Source organism: Schistocerca americana, chromosome 3, assembly GCF_021461395.2.
Source record: "Schistocerca americana isolate TAMUIC-IGC-003095 chromosome 3, iqSchAmer2.1, whole genome shotgun sequence".
Taxonomy (NCBI): Eukaryota; Metazoa; Arthropoda; class Insecta; order Orthoptera; family Acrididae; genus Schistocerca; species Schistocerca americana.
Window position 1 is genome coordinate 966,061,870 of NC_060121.1, and position 19,157 is coordinate 966,081,026.

General features: G+C 45.5%; 1 protein-coding gene across 1 annotated transcript in view; it reads left to right on the top strand.

Annotated features, from left to right (window-relative positions):
- The first annotated feature begins 1,134 nt into the window (after positions 1-1,134).
- Positions 1,135-19,157, top strand: part of LOC124605533 (alpha-amylase 1-like) — a 66,058-nt gene continuing 48,035 nt past the window's right edge. Inside the window, exons 1-3 of the mRNA XM_047137280.1 lie at positions 1,135-1,360; positions 7,834-7,985; positions 15,163-15,331. Of these exons, the coding sequence (XP_046993236.1) occupies positions 1,172-1,360; positions 7,834-7,985; positions 15,163-15,331 (510 nt within the window). The 5' untranslated portion in view covers positions 1,135-1,171. The remainder of the gene's footprint in view (positions 1,361-7,833; positions 7,986-15,162; positions 15,332-19,157) is intronic.

The following is a 19,157-nucleotide window of genomic DNA, read 5'->3' on the forward strand; positions in this document are numbered from 1 at the left end:
TAGGTGGCTTGTGGAGTATGATGTAGATATAGATGTAGGAGATGGCCGGCCGCTGTGCCCGAGAGGTTCTAGGGGCTTCAGTCCGGAGCCGCGCTGCTGCTACAGTCGCAGATTCGAATCCTGCCTCGGGCATGGATGTGTGTGATGTCCTTAGGTTAGTTAGGTTTAAGTAGTTCTAAGTCTCGGTGACTGAAGACCTCAAATGCTAAGTCCCATAGTGCTTAGAGCCATAACAGATATCGCATCATATACAACATAGTATCGAAGATATTGGGTGCAATTACTAGAGTATCACAAATTGGTTGACAATGGAAGTGTGACGGGCATAAAACAAGGCAGAAGCTGATCTTGGAAAAGAGACACTGTCTTATCTGCACTGCCGAAGGTGCCCAGTCTATAAAGACGAAATAGGCCAACAGAAGTTTAAATGAAACCAAGCATATTTCTGTACACATGTTAACGGCCTCGGAAATTACGAAACTCACGTCTCTAATTTCTAGTGTAATGTCTCTAAATGCGTAAGTAACTGTAAATAATCGCCGGCCAGAGTGGCCGTGCGGTTCTAGGCGCTACAGTCTGGAGCCAAGCGACCGCTACCGTCGCAGGTTCGAATCCTGCTTCGGGCATGGATGTGTGTGATGTCCTTAGGTTAGTTAGGTTTAATTAGTTCTTAGTTCTAGGCGACTGATGGCCTGAGAAGTTAAGTCGCATAGTGCTCAGAGCCATTTGAACCATTTTTTTGTAAATAATCTCCGACTAAAGACAAGCCTGATAACCTAGCGGTCAGCCTCTGTTCTCCAGACAACCGGCACTTTGCTTCTACTCACTGCATCCGCTAGTAGCGGAACAGCAGCTACTGGAAACAGGGGCCAGTACGCGACAGTCGTAGGCGAGGTGAGGGGACAGGCTGAACAAATGTTTGTCCAGGTGTCACGGAGGGCGAGGGACTGCATGTAGAGCAGCCGACGCTCGCCGCGTGACAACAGGAGCCGGCTCGTCGCGAAAACAAGGCGGATCCGCCGTTCCCCCTCCGCGCACGGCACCGCCTCGCGCTGCGATTGGTCAGGAGGGGGGCGGCGGTCCGGCGCTATTGACAGACCTTCGCGCGTCGGTATAAGAAGACGCGGCCGCGGGCAGAGGACGTCAGCACCACGGGAGCCCGCCAGCCAGCATGCAGACACCAGCGGCCCGTGGAGCGCTCCTCGTGTTGGCCGCCGTCGTGGCGGCCGCCGTGGCGCAGAAGGACCCATACTGGCTGCCCGGCAGGACGGCCATGGTGCACCTGTTCGAGTGGAAATGGGCCGACATCGCCGCCGAGTGCGAGAACTTCCTCGGCCCCAAGGGCTTCGGTGGTGTGCAGGTGAGTCACGGGTTGCCTAAACGACTCCTCACAAGGAATACGACTCGCCGTTAAGATTCAAATGGCTCTGACAAGGTAACCTCCCCATCGCACCCCCCTCAGATTTAGTGGCACAGTGGATGGGCCTTGAAAAACTGAATACAGATCAATCGAGAAAACAGGAAGAAGTTGTGTGGAACTATGAATAAAATAAGCAAAATATACAAACTGAGTAGTCCATGTGCAAGATAGGCAACATCAAGGAGAGTGTGCGCTCAGGGGCGCCGTGGTCCCGTGGTTAGCGTGACCAGCTGCGGAACGAGAAGTCCTCGGTTCAAATGTTCCCTCGAGTGAAAAGTTTACTTTCTTTATTTTCGCAAAGTTATGATCTGTCCGTTCGTTCATTGACGTCTCTGTTCACTGTAGTATGTTTAGTGTCTGTGCTTTGCGAACGCACCGCAAAACCGTGCGATTAGTGGACGAAAGGACGTGCCTCTCCAATGGGAACCGAAAACATTTGATCGCAAGGTCATATGTCAACCGATTCCTCCACAGGAAAACACGTCTGAAATAGTCTATATGACACTAGTGACGGCATGTGCGTCACGTGACAGGAATATGTTGTCGACCGACCTAACTTGTACACTTGGCGAATGGGTAGAAAGATTCTTCTACCTTCTACCAGTTTCTATGTTTGTTTTGGTGTAACGTCCCCATACTACGGCGCAGTTACCTCGCATCGGACGGACGGACAGATAATAACTGTCTGAAAATAAAAAATCACAACTTTTCACTCGGGGGGAAGACTTGAACCAAGGACCTCTCCTTCCGCAACTGCTCACGCTAACCACGGGACCATGGCGCTCCTGAGCTCATATTCTCCTTGATGTTGCCTATCTTGCGCATGGACTACTCAGTTTGTATATTTTGCTTATTTTTTCCATAGTTCCACACAACATCTTCCTGTTTTCTCGATTGGTGTACAGTTTTTCAAGGCCTGTCCACTGTGCCAACTTATAACTAAATCTGACGGGGGGGGGGGGGGGGGGGAGGTGGAGCATGGGGAGGTTCCCTTGTGATCATTATGGGACTTAAAAGCTGAGGTCATCAGTCCCCTAGAACTTAGAACTACTTAAACCTAACTAACCTAAGGACATCACACACAGCCACGCCCGAAGCAGGATTCAAACCTGCGACCGTAGCGGTCGCTCGGTTCCAGACTGAAGCGCCTAGAACCGCTCAGCCACTTCGGCCGGCCTCGCCGTTAAGGGGTCCTCAACATTTTTTACGCAACACTGAGTACTGCGAAATACATTTGACTATCTGACTATGCTACTGACGGTTTTTCGCACTATATCGAAGAAACCTGTAGAACTCCAAAAATATTGATGCACGTTTAGCGGACTGATGGCCTCAGATGTTGTGCCATAGTGCTTAGAGCCATTTTGTTGCTCGTTTAATCTACAAGATGTCCCAGGAGGAATGGACAATATTCAGAGATACGACAGGAACGACCATTCGATGCAAGAAAGTCTTATAAACACGGGCTCCTAAATATGTACCTTAAAAGTCTTAATCTTTGATACTATGACACAATTCTCTTCCACGGCAAGCTCTTTGCTTTCCATACTTTGGGAAGAGTTAGCATTGGCCAAAAAAGAGTAAAAGGGTACAGATACCACGGGCTCTGAAGTGCATACCTTAAGAGCTATGACCACTTGTTCATCTTCGCACTGTGAAACACTTTCTTCTGCTGAACAACTCCTCTTAGCTCTTATGGTGTGCATTTTATAGCCGACGTTTACTAGACTTTTTTCCTTCGAATAACAGTTCCTGCCATTTGCCTAAATATTGACGATTCCCCCTCAGACACGCTGGCAATACATTTCACCTTGTAGTAGTGATACTGTGCATTGTTGATCACCTTCTGTAGAAAGTGGGAGAAATTCAGTTCGCCCCAAACAAATTTCAGAAAAGAACTGGAAAGGCTGAATGAGAAAATATCAGAATGTGGGTTGGGAGACATACTGGGTAGCTGTAATTACGGTGCATCTACTGACAGAGGTCCAGTCTGGGCTGTAATTATCGTATAGCAGCGAAACTGGCAGATATGTTAACGTGTTAATACGGAACGTGTTTACACTCGAAAAAGCAGTTCCAATTTTGGCCACTAGGTGCAAATCTAGCCCTGTACATCATCTTATCGAGGAGTCCGGTGCTCGTATTGAACAAATTGTGTAAGTGGCAGTTAATAATGAAATCAGCATTATTTCTTTCTCACTTCTTTGACCTTTACTCTCTGCGGGCTGTTCCTATTCCATTACATAATTATGGAAACATCTCTGTATGCCTTTCTTGCATTCACAGCAACAGATTTGCACCTGGTGCCCGAACTTGGAAATATTCTTTTCCAGCACGAATCGGTTCCGCCTTACGCATTGAAGTATTTACCAAAATCCACTTCTATATGATAATAACAGCGCACAGTTGATCTCTATGACTAGCTGCACTTTAATTGTAGCCACCCCGAATACGAATGTACCACGTGGTACTTTGTAGAAATGAACTCCATGATTGGTCAGGAAACTCCAAATAATTCGTTGTTGGCTACAGCTTTAGACGTTAAGGATCATGTTGGTATGAAAGTAAGCAGACATGTTTAGTTTACTTGAATCAGTTCTAAGCCGCGCGGGATTAGCCGAGCGGTCTAGTGCGTTGCAGTCATGGACTGTGCGGCTGGCCCCGGCGGAGGTTCGAGTCCTCCCTCGGGCATGGGTGTGTGTGTTTGTCCTTAGGAGAATTTAGGTTAAGTAGTGTGTAAGCTTAGGGACTGATGACCTTAGCAGTTAAGTCCCATAAGGTTTCACACACACACACAAACACACACACACACTCACACACACACCACACACAATCAGTTCTAAGAACTGATAAATAAAATGAGGTCAGTTGTCCAGTGAACAAACATTTTTATTTTTCTTGTCAGAGCACAGACTTCAGATCATGTAAGTTTTCAATCAGCATGATTTTTTATTTCGTTTGCAACAGTCGTAACTGTAGAGGAATATAAAGCACATGTATGTGATAATTTACTCCATTCACTTGTTAAATTTGTAGCTAGTTGTTGTTGTTGTTGTTTACGAATCTATGCTGCCATGAGACAATCCCTGGCCCATTGGAACGTTCACAGAAACCAGCTCCTCAGACTTGTTTCACCAGTTACCAAAATTTCTGCTTGTGGTTTCCAAGGCATGCAAATCAGTCGCAACACATTGACGAATGACGGCTTGTTCCATTCTTGGCCTGGTACTTTCCCTCGATATTCAGCTTTTAAGCGCAATTTTTTTAAGTTTGCTTAATGGCACTCTTAGCTGTTGGCCAGCAGGGAGCGGGAAAGGCCTTCTCGCATGCCGAAGCTGTCACACAGATTAAGGTCTGTTGCAAGTGCTATCGTGGCAAAGTATGTACTTCAAGAGCAGATGTGTCCCAGGGCAACTGGGAGTTTCCTCAGTATATATGAAAGGGTGTTGCCTATATATTTCAATTAAAGCAATAATGCTGTGACGTCAGACACTGACAGGTGTGTTGTGAAGACGGTTCCATCACCTCGTGCCAAATAGGTACCTGTCAATTACGTGGAAGTTGGTGTGACATAACAAACATACAGAACGTCTCAGTATGGTGGAAATACCCTTCACTTATACTGTGTCACTCATGAGGTAATGACGGTTTTTGTCATCACACAAAGGAGCTCGAAGTGTAGTGAGACTGAATGCCACCTAGTGGTGTAGTCTGCGACTCGATGATGAAGGTACACAACATCTGATAAAAATCATTCGAGCATCCCTAAATCGGTATTGATGACTAAACGTCATTAGAGGAGGAGACGTCATAAAAGGATGTTGGGGGGGGGGGGCATTATTGTGCTGTTAATAGAGAAGCTGTAATAGCAGAATGGGTCGGTCAGGAGACCTCAGCGGCTTCGATCATAGGTTAGTGATTTGACGTCACCTGGGTAAAAAATCGTGCAGAAACATTCTAACCCATCTGAAGCAGCCCAAGACGACTGTTTGCGACGTTACTGCGAACTGAAAGTGCGAAGGATCAACCACAGCTATTCCAAGACCTGCCAGACCTCCTGTACTGATAGAAACGGCCCATAGAGCATTACGGAGGGTACTTGCAAAAAATCGCATGAAATCAGCGGGACGAATCATTCATGACCAGTAATGACTGTGCGGAGGAAGTGAAAAATAATGGAGTACAGTGGTCGAGCAGCTGTTCATAAGCCACATGTTTCTATACTAAACGCTAAGCGAGGCTTAAAGCAGCGTGGAGAACGACGTCACTGGACAGTGGCTAAATGGAGTCGTCAAGAGTGCAGAATCATTCTGTGCCCTGTGGCAGCCCGATGGAAGGGTTTGGGTTTGGCGAATGCCTGGACACCTCTACCTGCCATTACGTTTAGTGCCAACAGTGAAGCTCTGAGAAAGTGGCGTTACCGTAACGGAGTGTTTCTCTTGGTTGGATTGTGAAGTCCTTGTTGTGCTTAAGAAAACGCTAAAAGGCGAAGGATACGAACACATTTTAAAACTCTGTGTGCTGCGTACAGTTTAGGAGCTATCTGGAGACCGTGATAGTATCAGCATGACAATCCACTCAGTCGCAAGCTAGTACCTTCTCTGATTTCGGATTTTGAGGAAGAATAAGTTGCCTCTTCTCTACTGGCATTCTGAACCTCCTTGAAAGTGTTTCCAGCACAGTATGCCCGAACCTCATTGTCCCCAGCACAGTTCAAGCCATAGTTAAGTCGATCGATGGAAACACCCCATATTAGTGTCCGGAAACGTTTGATCAGATAGTATACAAGCGCAGGAGAGACGAATAGGTACTCATTCTATCGACGACAAAGGCTGCAACTGGGGAAATGCACTGACATAAGCGAATCTGACAAATGCAAAGTAGTTATCGCACAGCGCCTGCGAACGACTATCTCGGATATGGCGAAGCTAGTCGGCTTTTCGAGTGCTACTGTTGTGAGCATCTACGGAAAGTCGCTGAAGGACGGCGAAGCCAATAGAAGGCGACAATGTACTGGAGGTACACGTCTCATCTCAGGATGTGACAGTCAAAGAGCGGTCAGATCTGTAAAAAGCAGGATAGGTGGTGATCTGTCACAGATTTGTCCACGCTGACTGCTGACAGACGCATCACAGTGACCGAATTGTCACGCTACGTTTGGACAGGGGAAGGAAGTGTTTGCAGAATACTGGAAGTGTTGGTGTTAAAAAAGGTTTGTGCCAGGTGGGTTCCCAGGATGTTGACAGTGGCTCACAAAGAAACAAGAAATGCGGTATCCAGCGAACTTTTGGAACAGTACGAGAATGGTGGAGATGAATTTCTTGGAAGAACTGTGACAGGTGATGTAACATGGCTCCGTCATTTTTCACCAGAGACGAAGAGGGAATCAATGGAGTGGCATCATGCAAATTCACCCAAGAAAAAAAAATTTCAAATCACACCTTCTGCTGGAAAAGTTATGGCTACGGTGTTTTTCGATTCCGAAAGACTCTTGCTTGTGGACATCATGCCAAGTGGAACCACCATAAATTCTGATGCATAGGTGACAACAATGAAGAAACTTCAAGCTCGACTGAGTCGTGTTCGACCACATCGGCAAAAGCAGGATGTTTCATGAAACTTCCTGGCAGATTAAAACTGTGTGCCTGACCGAGACTCGAACTCGGGACCTTTGCCTTTCGCTGGCAAGTGCTCTACCATCTGAGCTACCGAAGCACGACTCACGCCCGGTACTCACAGCTTTTCTTCTGCCAGTATCTAGTCTCCTACCTTCCAAACTTTACAGAAGCTCTCCTGCGAACCATGCAGAACTAGCACTCCTGAAGGATCACAAAACTCGGATGGACAACACTGAAACACCCGCTTTACAGTCCTGACCTTGCTCCATGTGACTATCATCTCTTTGGGAAACTGAAAGACTCTCTTCGTGGAATAAGGTTTGAAGATGATGATTCCCTTGTGCACACTGCCAAACAGTGGCTCCAACAGGTTGGTCCAGAATTTTACCGTGCGGGTATACGGGCGCTGGTTCCAAGATGGGGTAAGGCAGTTGAGAGGGATGGAAATTATGTGGAGAAATGAAAATATTGTTCCTAAAGGATGTATCTACACAATGTAAAACTTTCAAACATGTAGAGTTAAAGATGGATTTAAAAAAAAAATAGTGTGCATTTCTTTTGGACTGACCCTCGTCTTTGGTGTAGAATCCGTGGGCTGTAAGAATAGAACCTTCCATTTCGTACGCTGACGTTCAAATGAAGTATGCGAACCTTTTCTCGATGTCCAGACTGTCCGTACAGTGCATTCATAGATCACCTGGCAGTATCAACCATCTGCACACGTGCAAGGATTTCTGGAGTCAGCGACTGGCCGCCTCTTGGGCAGCGCTGTGAGAGGTCGTCGCTGTGTTGCAGGTGTCGCCGCCTACGGAGAACCTGGCCATCACGCAGCGCAACCGCCCCTGGTGGGAGAGGTACCAGCCCGTCTCCTACAACCTGGTCACGCGCTCCGGAGACGAGGCCGCTTTCGCCGACATGGTGAAGCGCTGCAATGACGTGGGTGTCAGGTAAGGGCCTACTGTGCGCCGAACATATATTAGACTGCATCACGCAAGTCGCATTTTTCTCTGGAGAACATACAAAGACGGCCCCGCTTTGTTTATTTTACAACACGAAAAAGTCACGAGTTTCTCTTTGGGTCCCTATACGCAAAAACGCATATGCCTCTATGTTTTATGCAGTGTGACAATTATTGAACTACATGGAAAAAAAGGTAAACTATTTACGAACTACGGCTTACACACACTTTATTCAACGTGTAAACGTCACTACAGATAATATTCTTCTCGGGTGTGCAGCCGGATCATAACGTCATCTTGGCACAATATTTCCGCGGTGCAACTGGCCGCCATCTTCAGGTGAGAGTGCTGGTACGGGATCTCGCCGGAACTGACTTCTCAGAGCAAGCGGCGGCCCCTATATAGGCCGCAGAAGGCCCACAACGAGTGCGCGAGAAGGTGATGTCGTGTCGCTTTTTACCCGTGTTCCTTTGGAAGAAGCCTTGCAATTAATTCGTGAGAAACTGGATGAGGAAACGACCAAGCTTTGTCGTCATGTGCTGACGTTGACGTACTTTTTATTCAACGACAAATGTTTTGAACAGACTGACGGAGTGGCTATGTGGTGCCCACTGTCCCCAATAGTCGCCAATCTTTTTATGGAGGCCTTTGAGGGCATGGCGCTGAAGACGGCGTCTTTAAATCCAACCTGTTTCTGGAGGTCGTCGACGATACGTTTAAGGTGTGGCCTCATGGGAGGGAAGCTCCTGACCGCCTGCTAGATCATTTTAATTCCTTGCATCCTAGCATCAAGTTTACCATGGAGGTGGAAAGTGATGGAATGCTTCCATTTCTGGATGTTCTGGTGTACAGAAAGGATGATGGGACATTGGGACACAGTGTTTATCGAAAGCCTACGCACACGGACCGTTACCTGCATGCTTCTAGCTGTCATCCATCGTTCCAACGTAAGGGGGTCCTGCGGACGTTGGCGAGAAGAGCTTATGCCATTTCAGATGGAGAAAGCTTGACACAAGAATTGGACCATCTCAAGGTTGTGTTCAAGCAGAATGGCTATACAGATAAACAGAGCCGTCTTGCTTTCTAGTTTGGACCTTCGCCTGAACCACCAGAAGATACCTGCAAATCGGTGGCTTTTCTGCCTTTTGCTGGGAGCAGTTCCTCTAAAATAGGAAGACTTCTAAAAAGATATCATATCAAAAGTATTTTTCGTCCACCAGCCAAGATCAGAGCGCTTCTTGGTTCAGTTAAGGATGACTTGGGTTTGAGGAAGCCAGGTGTGTACAAGATCCCTTGCCACTGTGGGAAGGCTTATATTGGTCAGACAATCCGGACCATTCACGACCGATGTGTTGAGCACCAGCGGCAAACGCGGTTGCTTCAGCCTGAGATATCTACAGTGCCGGAGCACTGCCTCAACGAGGGACATAGAATGCTGTGTGACGAGACACAAATGGTTACTCTGCACCTCGCTATTGGGGCTGTGTTTTAAAATAATCCATAGAGATTCGATTATCTGATAATCTTATTAAGAGAGACAGGGGTTACCTTCTAGGTAAGGCTTGGAACCCGGTGTAATCAGACATTAAAAAACAACGGTCTGTGTTTCGATCGTCGGAATAATTTATAATTTTTGATAGCTCCCGTTTCCACCACTGAGGCGCTGTGTGTTTACCTGCGCTAGAGGGCAGTTACAGCAACTTCTCGCGCACGCGTTGTGGGCCTTCTGCGGCCTATATAGGGGCCACCACTTGCTCTGAGAAGTCAGTTCCGGCGAGATCGTGTACCAGCACTCTCACCTGAAGATGGCGGCCAGTTGGACCATGGAAATATTGTGTAAAGATGGCGTTATGATCCGGCTGCACACCCGAGAAGAATATTATCAATTATTACGCCGGGAAAGCCTTCGTAGTGACGTCACTACAGATATTCGGATTTAGGTTATGGCATGTTAGATATGCTTGCCATCATTGGCGATCATGTGGCCTAGACAGACGGCGAAATTCTGTATGACCCGCTGAAGTGTCGGAACATCGATGCCGTCGATGACCCTCTGAATGGCTTTTTTCAGCTCAGCAATGGTTTAGGGGTTATTGCTGTACACCTTGTCTTTCATATAGCCCCACACAAAGGAGACGCGGGTGTCGCGATCCGGAGAGTATGGCTGCCAATCGAGGGCCATGCCAGTGGTCTATGGGTACCCTAGAGCCAGAATGCAGTAGCCAAAGTGCTCCTCCAGGATATCGAACACTCTCCTGCTTCGATGGGGTCGAGCTCTGTCTTGCGTGAATCACATCTTGTCGAAATCAGCATCACTTTGGATGATTGGGACGAAATCATCTTCCAAAACTTTTACGAACGGTTTGGTAGTCGCCGTGCGATCAAGGGATATCTCACCGATTATTCCGTGACTGGACATTGTGCACAAAACAGTCATCCGTTGGGGGTGAAGAGACTTCTCGTTAACGAAATGTGGATTCTCAGTCCCCTAAATGCACCAAATTTGCTTATTGACGAACCCATCCAAGTGAAAGCGGGCTTCATTGCTAAACCATGCATGCATGCGGACACTAATTCCGATCATGCCCGCGCCCAACCGTGCAGTTTGAGCGTCCAGCGCAAACCGTTCGGATGTTACAACGATGTTATTTCAAGTAGTTCAATAATTGTCACCTTGTAGTTACTTTGTTGCTGTAACACTTAATCTTCCATTTCATTTACCTAGAGTCCCAATATGGCTTGAGTTAATACGTTCCTGGTAAGAGCATTGCACAGAATTACGCGCCCATCAGCCAGAAAGCATTTATGTGCTCTGGAAAAATGACTAAGACTTGTAACCACTCTAGCTAATATACAAAATTAGTTTGACCACTGATTGATAAACTTTACAGTTATTCTTTCAAGTTTGTCATTACTCATTTTCATCGTGTAATTAAACCACATAAAACATTATATGTCTGTGAAAACGAATGTTGGTGCTTTGATACCAGCTTCGTCCCCGTTTGCTTGTTCTTTCTACCATTTTTCTAGTTTTATCGAGCACACTATGTATAATGTACATTTTACTTTCGTCAAATTTTATCTCGTCGTCTACGTGAGACTGTAATCTCTCTCACGCTTTGTCTTAAGTTTTATGCTATTTTGTCTAAAACTGACAGAGTGAGACCGTGGCTGTGTACAATTAATGTAGGTTGATTCTTACGAAGAAGAAGACAGCAACCAGCATCTATTAATACTGCTATTTATTTAAGTAAATAGCGCCGTAACCGGTTTCGAACTGGCAAGTTCATCATCAGACGGCTGTTCATATGATTTGAAAGTACAATTTACATAATCGTCGTTTTTCGATTTTTATTCTTCAACTGTGGCGAAATATTCTCAGCGTGTTGATGCCATCAAAAATTCCACTCGGTTTTGTTGCGAAGTTGCAGGATTGTATTTTTCAAATAGTCCAAAACAAATGCAGCACTTATATGATTTGCACATCACCATATTGTGCAAAGCACCATACACACACATACACACACACACACACACGCACACACACCAAAAAGTATTTGCCAAATGTGGCAGATATCCTTCAATACTGCCGTGGAAGTATATTTTGAAATGTACGAGGACGTGCTCAAAAATAGTGCCTCCGAATTTTCCAACAACAAAACAAAGTTCATTAACAATCTACGTCTTGATTCTTCATATCTGGATATATATATATCTCAACATAGCCACCTTGCCGCCGAAAATATTTCTTCCAACGAGAGCTGAATTTGTTGATAACGCGAGTAAATAGTGGATGACTTTGTTGACAGACCCACAACCTCACCTCTGCTTGTACCGCTTCATCACTATGAAAGTGATATTCTCGAAGGCGTTCTTTCAGTTTTGGAAATACTGCAAGTTATTTTTCACACGTTGAGATTAGCACCACTGTTTACATCTTTAAGAGCACAAACAACACAGTGTCGTACATGACTGATATCGATGATATAAACAACGTACACAGCTTTCATTTTTCTACGGATTTCAATCGGAGGCACGTTTTCTGCGATTAGCACGCTGTTTTCACCCACCGACATAATTCTGTTACACGCCGACATGTTACACGATACAGTATGGAGCCACCCAGCGGCAGCGGTTTGCAACTAGTGTCAACGAAGGGGGAAAGTCGATCAAGTAATACATCAAGCGATGTTGAGAAAGGAAAAATAAAATGAAGATCAACATTTGGCTTAGAGACACATTCAAGAAGTGTTGTGGACAGAAAGAAAAAGACTTCACTATAAAGTGCTCTGACTTCTTAGCATGGAAAATTCCGTATATCGGGCTTGCTGAACAAAGAATTTTCTGTCGGGATTATCTTCATCCTACTCCGCACAACAAAAGTGAATGGAAAGGGAATGTCAATCAAGTAGCCTCGTACCTTATCACAGTCTGGAGTTTGGACATCGCTCATCAGAGAACTTATTTTATTAGTAGCGTACCGCTATTTCTTTTGTTCCCAGAATGTTGCCATTAGACCAAGAGCAAGAAAGGAATATTTCGAAACTATAAAATCCAGCCGGATTGGCTGAGCGGTTCTAGGCGCTACAGTCTGGAACCGCGCGGCCGCTACCGTCGCAGGTTCGAATCCTGCCTCGGGCATGGATGTGTGTCATACCCTTAGGTTAGTTAGGTTTAAGTAGTTCTAAGGTCTAGGGGACTGATGACCTAAGATGTTAAGCCCCATAGTGCTCAGACCCATTTGAACCATTTGAAACTATAAAGAGCGAAAAGAAAATACTGTCTGCTTCCCATACGAGCATCCTTTACCAGCTCATCAAATTCCCACCTCTCCTCACTCAAACTGAACACCGCTAAATAATCTGCACCGTCCGTAAACTCGACTCCGACAGTCCTAGTGTGTCCCCTCTCCTTAGCAACCCTAGTGTGCTGCCACGCCTCTACCTACACATTCCACCATACCCTTCACCTGCACACCCACCACATCCTTTCACAGATAAATTTCAACCGTCTTCCTCTTCCGGGCCACGAACTCCGCCCCAACATATATCCGTCCTACCGACTCCAATCCAATGCTTCCCTATCCATACCCTCCCCAATGGCTTCCTCCTCCTCCTCCCCGCCACCTACCACACTCCATCCTTTTCTCCTTCCCTGCCACCCCCACCCCCTTTCATTCTCCACTCTACAACTCGTTCGCCTCTCTACTTGTCCTCTGCAGCCATCCCTATGATTGTCAAAACCTTTTCCCAATTCACCAACCTCATCACCACCACCCACCCATCTCTCTCCATACCACACCTTCTTTTCCTCTACAATCCCAGGGCAGGTCCTTTTCCAGTTATAGTGGTAATGCATGTTGCTCTGTTTTTAATGGTCAGTGTATCTTCTGTCGTGTTCAGCGTTTTTCCAGTTTTATTTTTCAATTTTTTTCCTGTTCAAGTGTTTCTCATGATTTTCAACTGTGCTACCTGTCCACATTTTAATCACTGTTTTAAAACGATTCATGTTGTTGTTGTTGTGGTCTTCAGTCCTGAGACTGGTTTGATGCAACTCTCCATGCTACTCTATCCTGTGCAAGCTGCTTCATCTCCCAGTACCTACTGCAACCTACATCCTTCTGAATCTGCTTAGTGTATTCATCTCTTGGTCTCCCTCTACGATTTTTACCCTCCATCCTGCCCTCCAACACTAAATTGGTAATCCCTTGATGCCTCAGAACATGTCCTACCAACCGATCCTTTCTTCTAGTCAAGTTGTGCCACAAACCTCTCTTCTCCCCAATTCTATTCAAAACCTCCTCATTAGTTATGTGATCTACCCCTCTAATATTCAGCATTGTTCTGTAGCACCACATTTCGAAAGCTTCTATTCTCTTCTTGTCCAAACTATTTATCGTCCACGTTTCACTTCCATACATGGCTACACTCCATACAAATACTTTCAGAAATGACTTCCTGCCACTTAAATCTATACTGGATGTTAACAAATTTCTCTTCTTCACAAATGCTTTCCTTGCCATTGCCAGTCTACATTTTATATCCTCTCTACCTCGACCATCATCAGTTATTTTGCTCCCCAAATAGCAATACTCATTTACTACTTTAAACGTCTCATTTCCTAATCTAATTCCCGCAGCATTTCCCGATTCAATTCGACTACATTCCATTATTCTCGTTTTGCTTTTGTTGATGTTCATCTTATATCTTCCTTTCAAGACGCTGTCCATTCTGTTCAACTGCTCTTTCAAGTCCTTTGCTGTCTCTGACAGAACTGCAATGTCATCGGCGAACCTCAAAGTTTTTATTTCCTCTCCATGGATTATAATAGCTACTCCGAATTTTTCTTTTGTTTCCCTTACTGCTTGCTCAATATATAGATTGAATAACATCGCCGGCCGGAGTGGCCGAGCGGTTAAAGGCGCTACAGTCTGGAACCGCACGACCGCTACGGTCGCAGGTTCGAATCCTGCCTCGGGCATGGATGTGTGTGATGTCCTTAGGTTGGTTAGGTTTAAGTAGATCTAAGTTCTAGGGGACTTATGACCACAGCAGTTGAGTCCCATAGTGCTCAGAGCCATTTGAACCATTTTTGAATAACATCGGGGAGAGGCTACAACCCTGTCTCACTCCCTTACCAACCACTGCTTTCCTTTCGTGTCCGTCGATTCTTATAACTGCCATCTGGTTTCTGTACAAATTGTAACTAGTCTTTCGCTCCCTGTATTTTGCCGCTGCCACCTTCAGAATTTGAAAGAGAGTATTCCAGTCAACGTTGTCAAAAGCTTTCTCTAAGTCTACAAATGTTAGAAACGTAGGTTTGCCTTTCCTTAATCTAGCTTCTAAGATAAGTCGTAGGGTCAGTATTGCCTCACGTGTTCCAATATTTCTAAGGAATCCAAACTGATCTTCCCCGAGGTCGGCTTCTACTAGTTCATAAAGACAGTATTTTATTATTTGTGTTACACCCTTTCGCATCACCTTCTCAATTATTTTAGAATTCGTAGTACTTGTGTCTCCTTGTTTTTCCGTTTTTAGCATCTGTGTTAGTACTACGTACTTCTGGTTGAAGAGGGGGTTATCTGTACCTCTGACAGCTCCGCCCCCCTGCTACATGGGGCGAGGGGGGCACGGAATAACAATGAAGGAAAAATTACTTTCTGCAGGATCTACGCTGACGTCATCCTGAACCACATGACGGGTACCTGGGACGGAGAGGTGGGCACTGGGGGGTCCATACCCGACACCGCTGCCTACAGCTACCCAGACGTTCCCTACACCAAGGACAACTTCCACCCCTACTGCCTCGTCAACAACTACCAGGACGCCAACAACGTACGTAGCCTACTGATTACGCCTTCTCTGTAAAACGAGTCGGCAAAAGGCATGCAAAGCGTTGTTTCATTTGAAGAGGTGCACTCTATGATACTTAAACTTTGCGGCTAGTGCACAAGTGTGGACGTGGTACCCGAAGAGTGCAACTACGAACGTTGGTTGATAATTGGTGTAAGACGCATGGGTCATAGTATATCGGACGTTACATAAGAATTCGGGTTTGCGAGGCCAAGACCATCTTAGGTGGATCATCAAAATCGCAGCGACAATGTTTCTAGCCGCGTAAACCGCCATACAGAGCGACCACAAAGTGATTTGACGAACGGACGGAACGTCGCCTGCGTAGAGCCGTAAGGGGCAGTCGACAATAGACTGTGCCTCAGATTGCCTGCGATTTGAATGTGAGGCGTCAGAAACCCTTTTATAGCAGGGCTATATGGAGGCAAATGCACTGCATAGGTCTCAGCAGCCGAGGACCGCCATCACATCCACTACCTTCCGTGACGTTTGGCCACTCAGAGTACTTCAAAAACGAGTTTGAAACTTTCTAAATACAAAAATTATTAATTCAAGACTTGATTTCTTTAAACATTCGGATAATGTTACTGTAGATCATTCACGTACCGATTCATATAACAAACAAGTCGTGACTTCACCTTCCTTTCAATATAGGAGGGTAAGTCATTTATTATCCGCAATTTAGTTATATTTTTGTTTATTTTGGAAGTACTGTCGTTTTACGTTGATGACGCATGCTTTGTTTATTTGTTGTTATATCTTTACAATTTTCAAGCTGCTAGGTTAGTTTCGTTATCGCTGCCGTGCTGTTAATCATGGCTGCTCCGCTGTCTGTTTGCACCAAAGAAGAGTAATCCTTTTTTGCAGTCGGAAGGCATATCAGGGGCCGAAATTCATCGAAGACTTTAGGTACGTACGGGAACGGTGTTTTGCCACAAACGAATGTCTACGAATGGATTGAAAAATTCCGAAATTGTCGCACAAGTGTTGCGCACCATGAAGGAGCCGGATGACAGTTTACCGCCGCAATTCAAGAAACCGTTCACCGTTCACGTGAAACGATTCTCTCAGACAGACGATTAACTATAGACGAAGTGGCACATTGTCTGCAAATTAGTCGTGGTTCTGCCTAAGAAGTCATCCACAACAGACTTTGGTTTCATAAAGTTTGTGCAAGATGGGTCCCAAAATAACTCACACTGTTGCATAAACAAACGCGCTTGGACATCTGCATAAAACATTTGGATCGCTATGGTAACGAAGGGCCAGCCGTTGTGGCCGAGCGGTTCTAGGCGCTTCAGTCTGGAACCGCGCTGCTGCTACGGCCGCAAGTTCGAATCCTGCCTCGGGCATGGATGTGTGTGATGTCCTTAGGTTAGTTAGGTTTAAGTAGTTCTAAGTCTATGGGACTGGTGGCCTCAGATGTTGAGTCCCATAGAGCTTAGAGCCATTTGAACAATTTTTGGTAACGCAGGGGACAACTTCTTAGACAGGATCATTACTGATCCATCATTACGAGCCGGAGAGTAAACGGCAGAGTATGGAATGAAAACATCGAAATTCGCCGAGCAAGAAAAAGTCCAAGATCCAACCGTCCGCAGGAAAACTGATGCTTACGGTTTTTTGGGACGCACAAGCTCCAGTACTGGAACATTATGGGGAAAGGGGCACAGCAGTAAACAGTGTACGTTACAGTGAGATGCTCACTGCCAGGCTAAAGCCTGCAATTCGAAGCAAGCGCCGAGGATTGCTGTCAAAATGTGTTGTGTTGTTGCACTACATTGCCCGTCCGCATACTGCTGCCTACACCGCTGAAACGGTCCAGAAATTCAAATTTGTAGTACTGGATCATCCTCCAAATAGTTTCGCTGTTGCCCCTTCTGACTATCACTTGTTTGGTCCACTCAAACACGCAATAAGGGGCTGTCGATTTGCCTCAAAGCAGTGAAAGAAGTGGTCCATTCCTGGCTCGCAGCTCAACCGAGAACCTTCTTTTATGAGGGCATCAGGAAGCTTGTACAACGATGGACCAACTGCGTTGAAACGCAAGGAGACTATGTCGAAAAATGATGCTCTTTTAAGTTTCCTATTTGATCAAGTAAAATTTTACAACTACTTTGCGAATAATAATTGACTTACACTCATATGAAGGTGAAATTCATTCTAAGTTACCGGTTATTCTGATTTACAATCAATAACACCCTCTAAAAGGTTTTTTCTCACTTGTAGGTTAGAATGCTCATTCATTAACTTCAAATCGGTTTAGACTCAAAAGTTGACTTTCGAGGACTGTCCAGTGTTTAATACGAATTAGGGCTGTGTTATAGTTAAAGTTAGTGGAACAAAATTCTGATAGAGTATCGTGTGTGCCATTTGCTTAAATTGTGAGATCTTGGCGCAAACTTGAATAATCTCATTGTATCTGATTTGGAAGTATTTAATGCTGCTGTTGCACTGTCAACTTTTAGGCTTTTGTTCTAATTTGGTGTGGACACAGCACACTGAAGTGACGAAAGACATGGGATATCAGCATGCCCATATACATATGGCGGTAGTATCGTGTCATCATCATCAGTTTTCTGCTATATTAGCAGATCCTTTACCTCTCCTTTTTCTGCAATCCATTGCTTCGTTCTTAAGGCTGCTGTACGTCATCCAGTACCTGAAATCTCTTCGTTCCTCGCTTCCTTTTCCCTTCTACATAACATTCTAAAACTGTTTTTATCAGTCCGTCATTCTCTGTTAAGATATTCTCAATACAATTTCTTTTTCTTATTTTTATTACATCTAGTAACTGTCTTTTCTCTAACACTCTTCTCAGTACCTCTTCATTTTATCCTCTGTCCATCCAACTTATTGTTTCCATTCTCCGCCCTGTCCACAACTCAAAAACCTCCAGCCTTACTCTGTCTTTCTTCCTCAAAGTCCATGTTTCAGAGCCATACAGAAGAACACTCCATACAAGATATTTTATGAGTCTCTTCCTGAATTCTCTGTGCAGATTCTCCTTTTCTTATAAAGTGCCTCTTTTGCTATGTGTATCGCGTACAAAAGTTATAAAAGGGCAGTGCTTTGGCGGAGTTGTCATTTGTATTCAGGGGATACATGCGGAAAGGTTTCTGACTTTAAACACGGAATGACAGTTGGAGCAAGACGCACGAGGCGTTCCATTTCGAAAATTTTTAGGGAATTTAAGATTTCGAGATGTCATGTGTAAGCCGAAAAAACCACATTTCCGGCATCACGTCTCACCACCGACAACGCAGTGGCCGACGGCCTTCATATAACGACTGAGAGCAATGGTGTTTGCATAGAGTCTTCGGTGCTAACAGACAAGCAACACCGCGTGAAATAACCGCATAAATCAATGAGGGACGTAATCGTTAGGACAATGAGGCGAAATTTGGGATTAAGAGGCTACAGGAGCAGAGCACCGGCGCCAGTGCCTTTGTTAACAGCACGACATCGCCTTCAGCGACTCTCCTGAGCATGTAGGTTGGACACTCGACGCTTCGCAAACCATTTTCTCGTCAGGAGACTTCCGATTTCAGTTGGTAAGAGCTGATGGTGGTAGCCACGAAGCCATTGGACGCAAGGTGTCAACAATGTGCTATGAGAGCTCACGGTGGCTTCATAATGATGTGGGCTGTACTTACAGGGGATGGACGGCGTTCTCTGATGAACTGGGACGATTACTGTTCGAAATGGTTATGTACGTCTACCTGCCTTCCAGCCTTCATAGTGTGCAACTTCCCAAACAGTGATGGAATTTTTAATGATGACAATTCGCTATGTCACCGGGTTACAG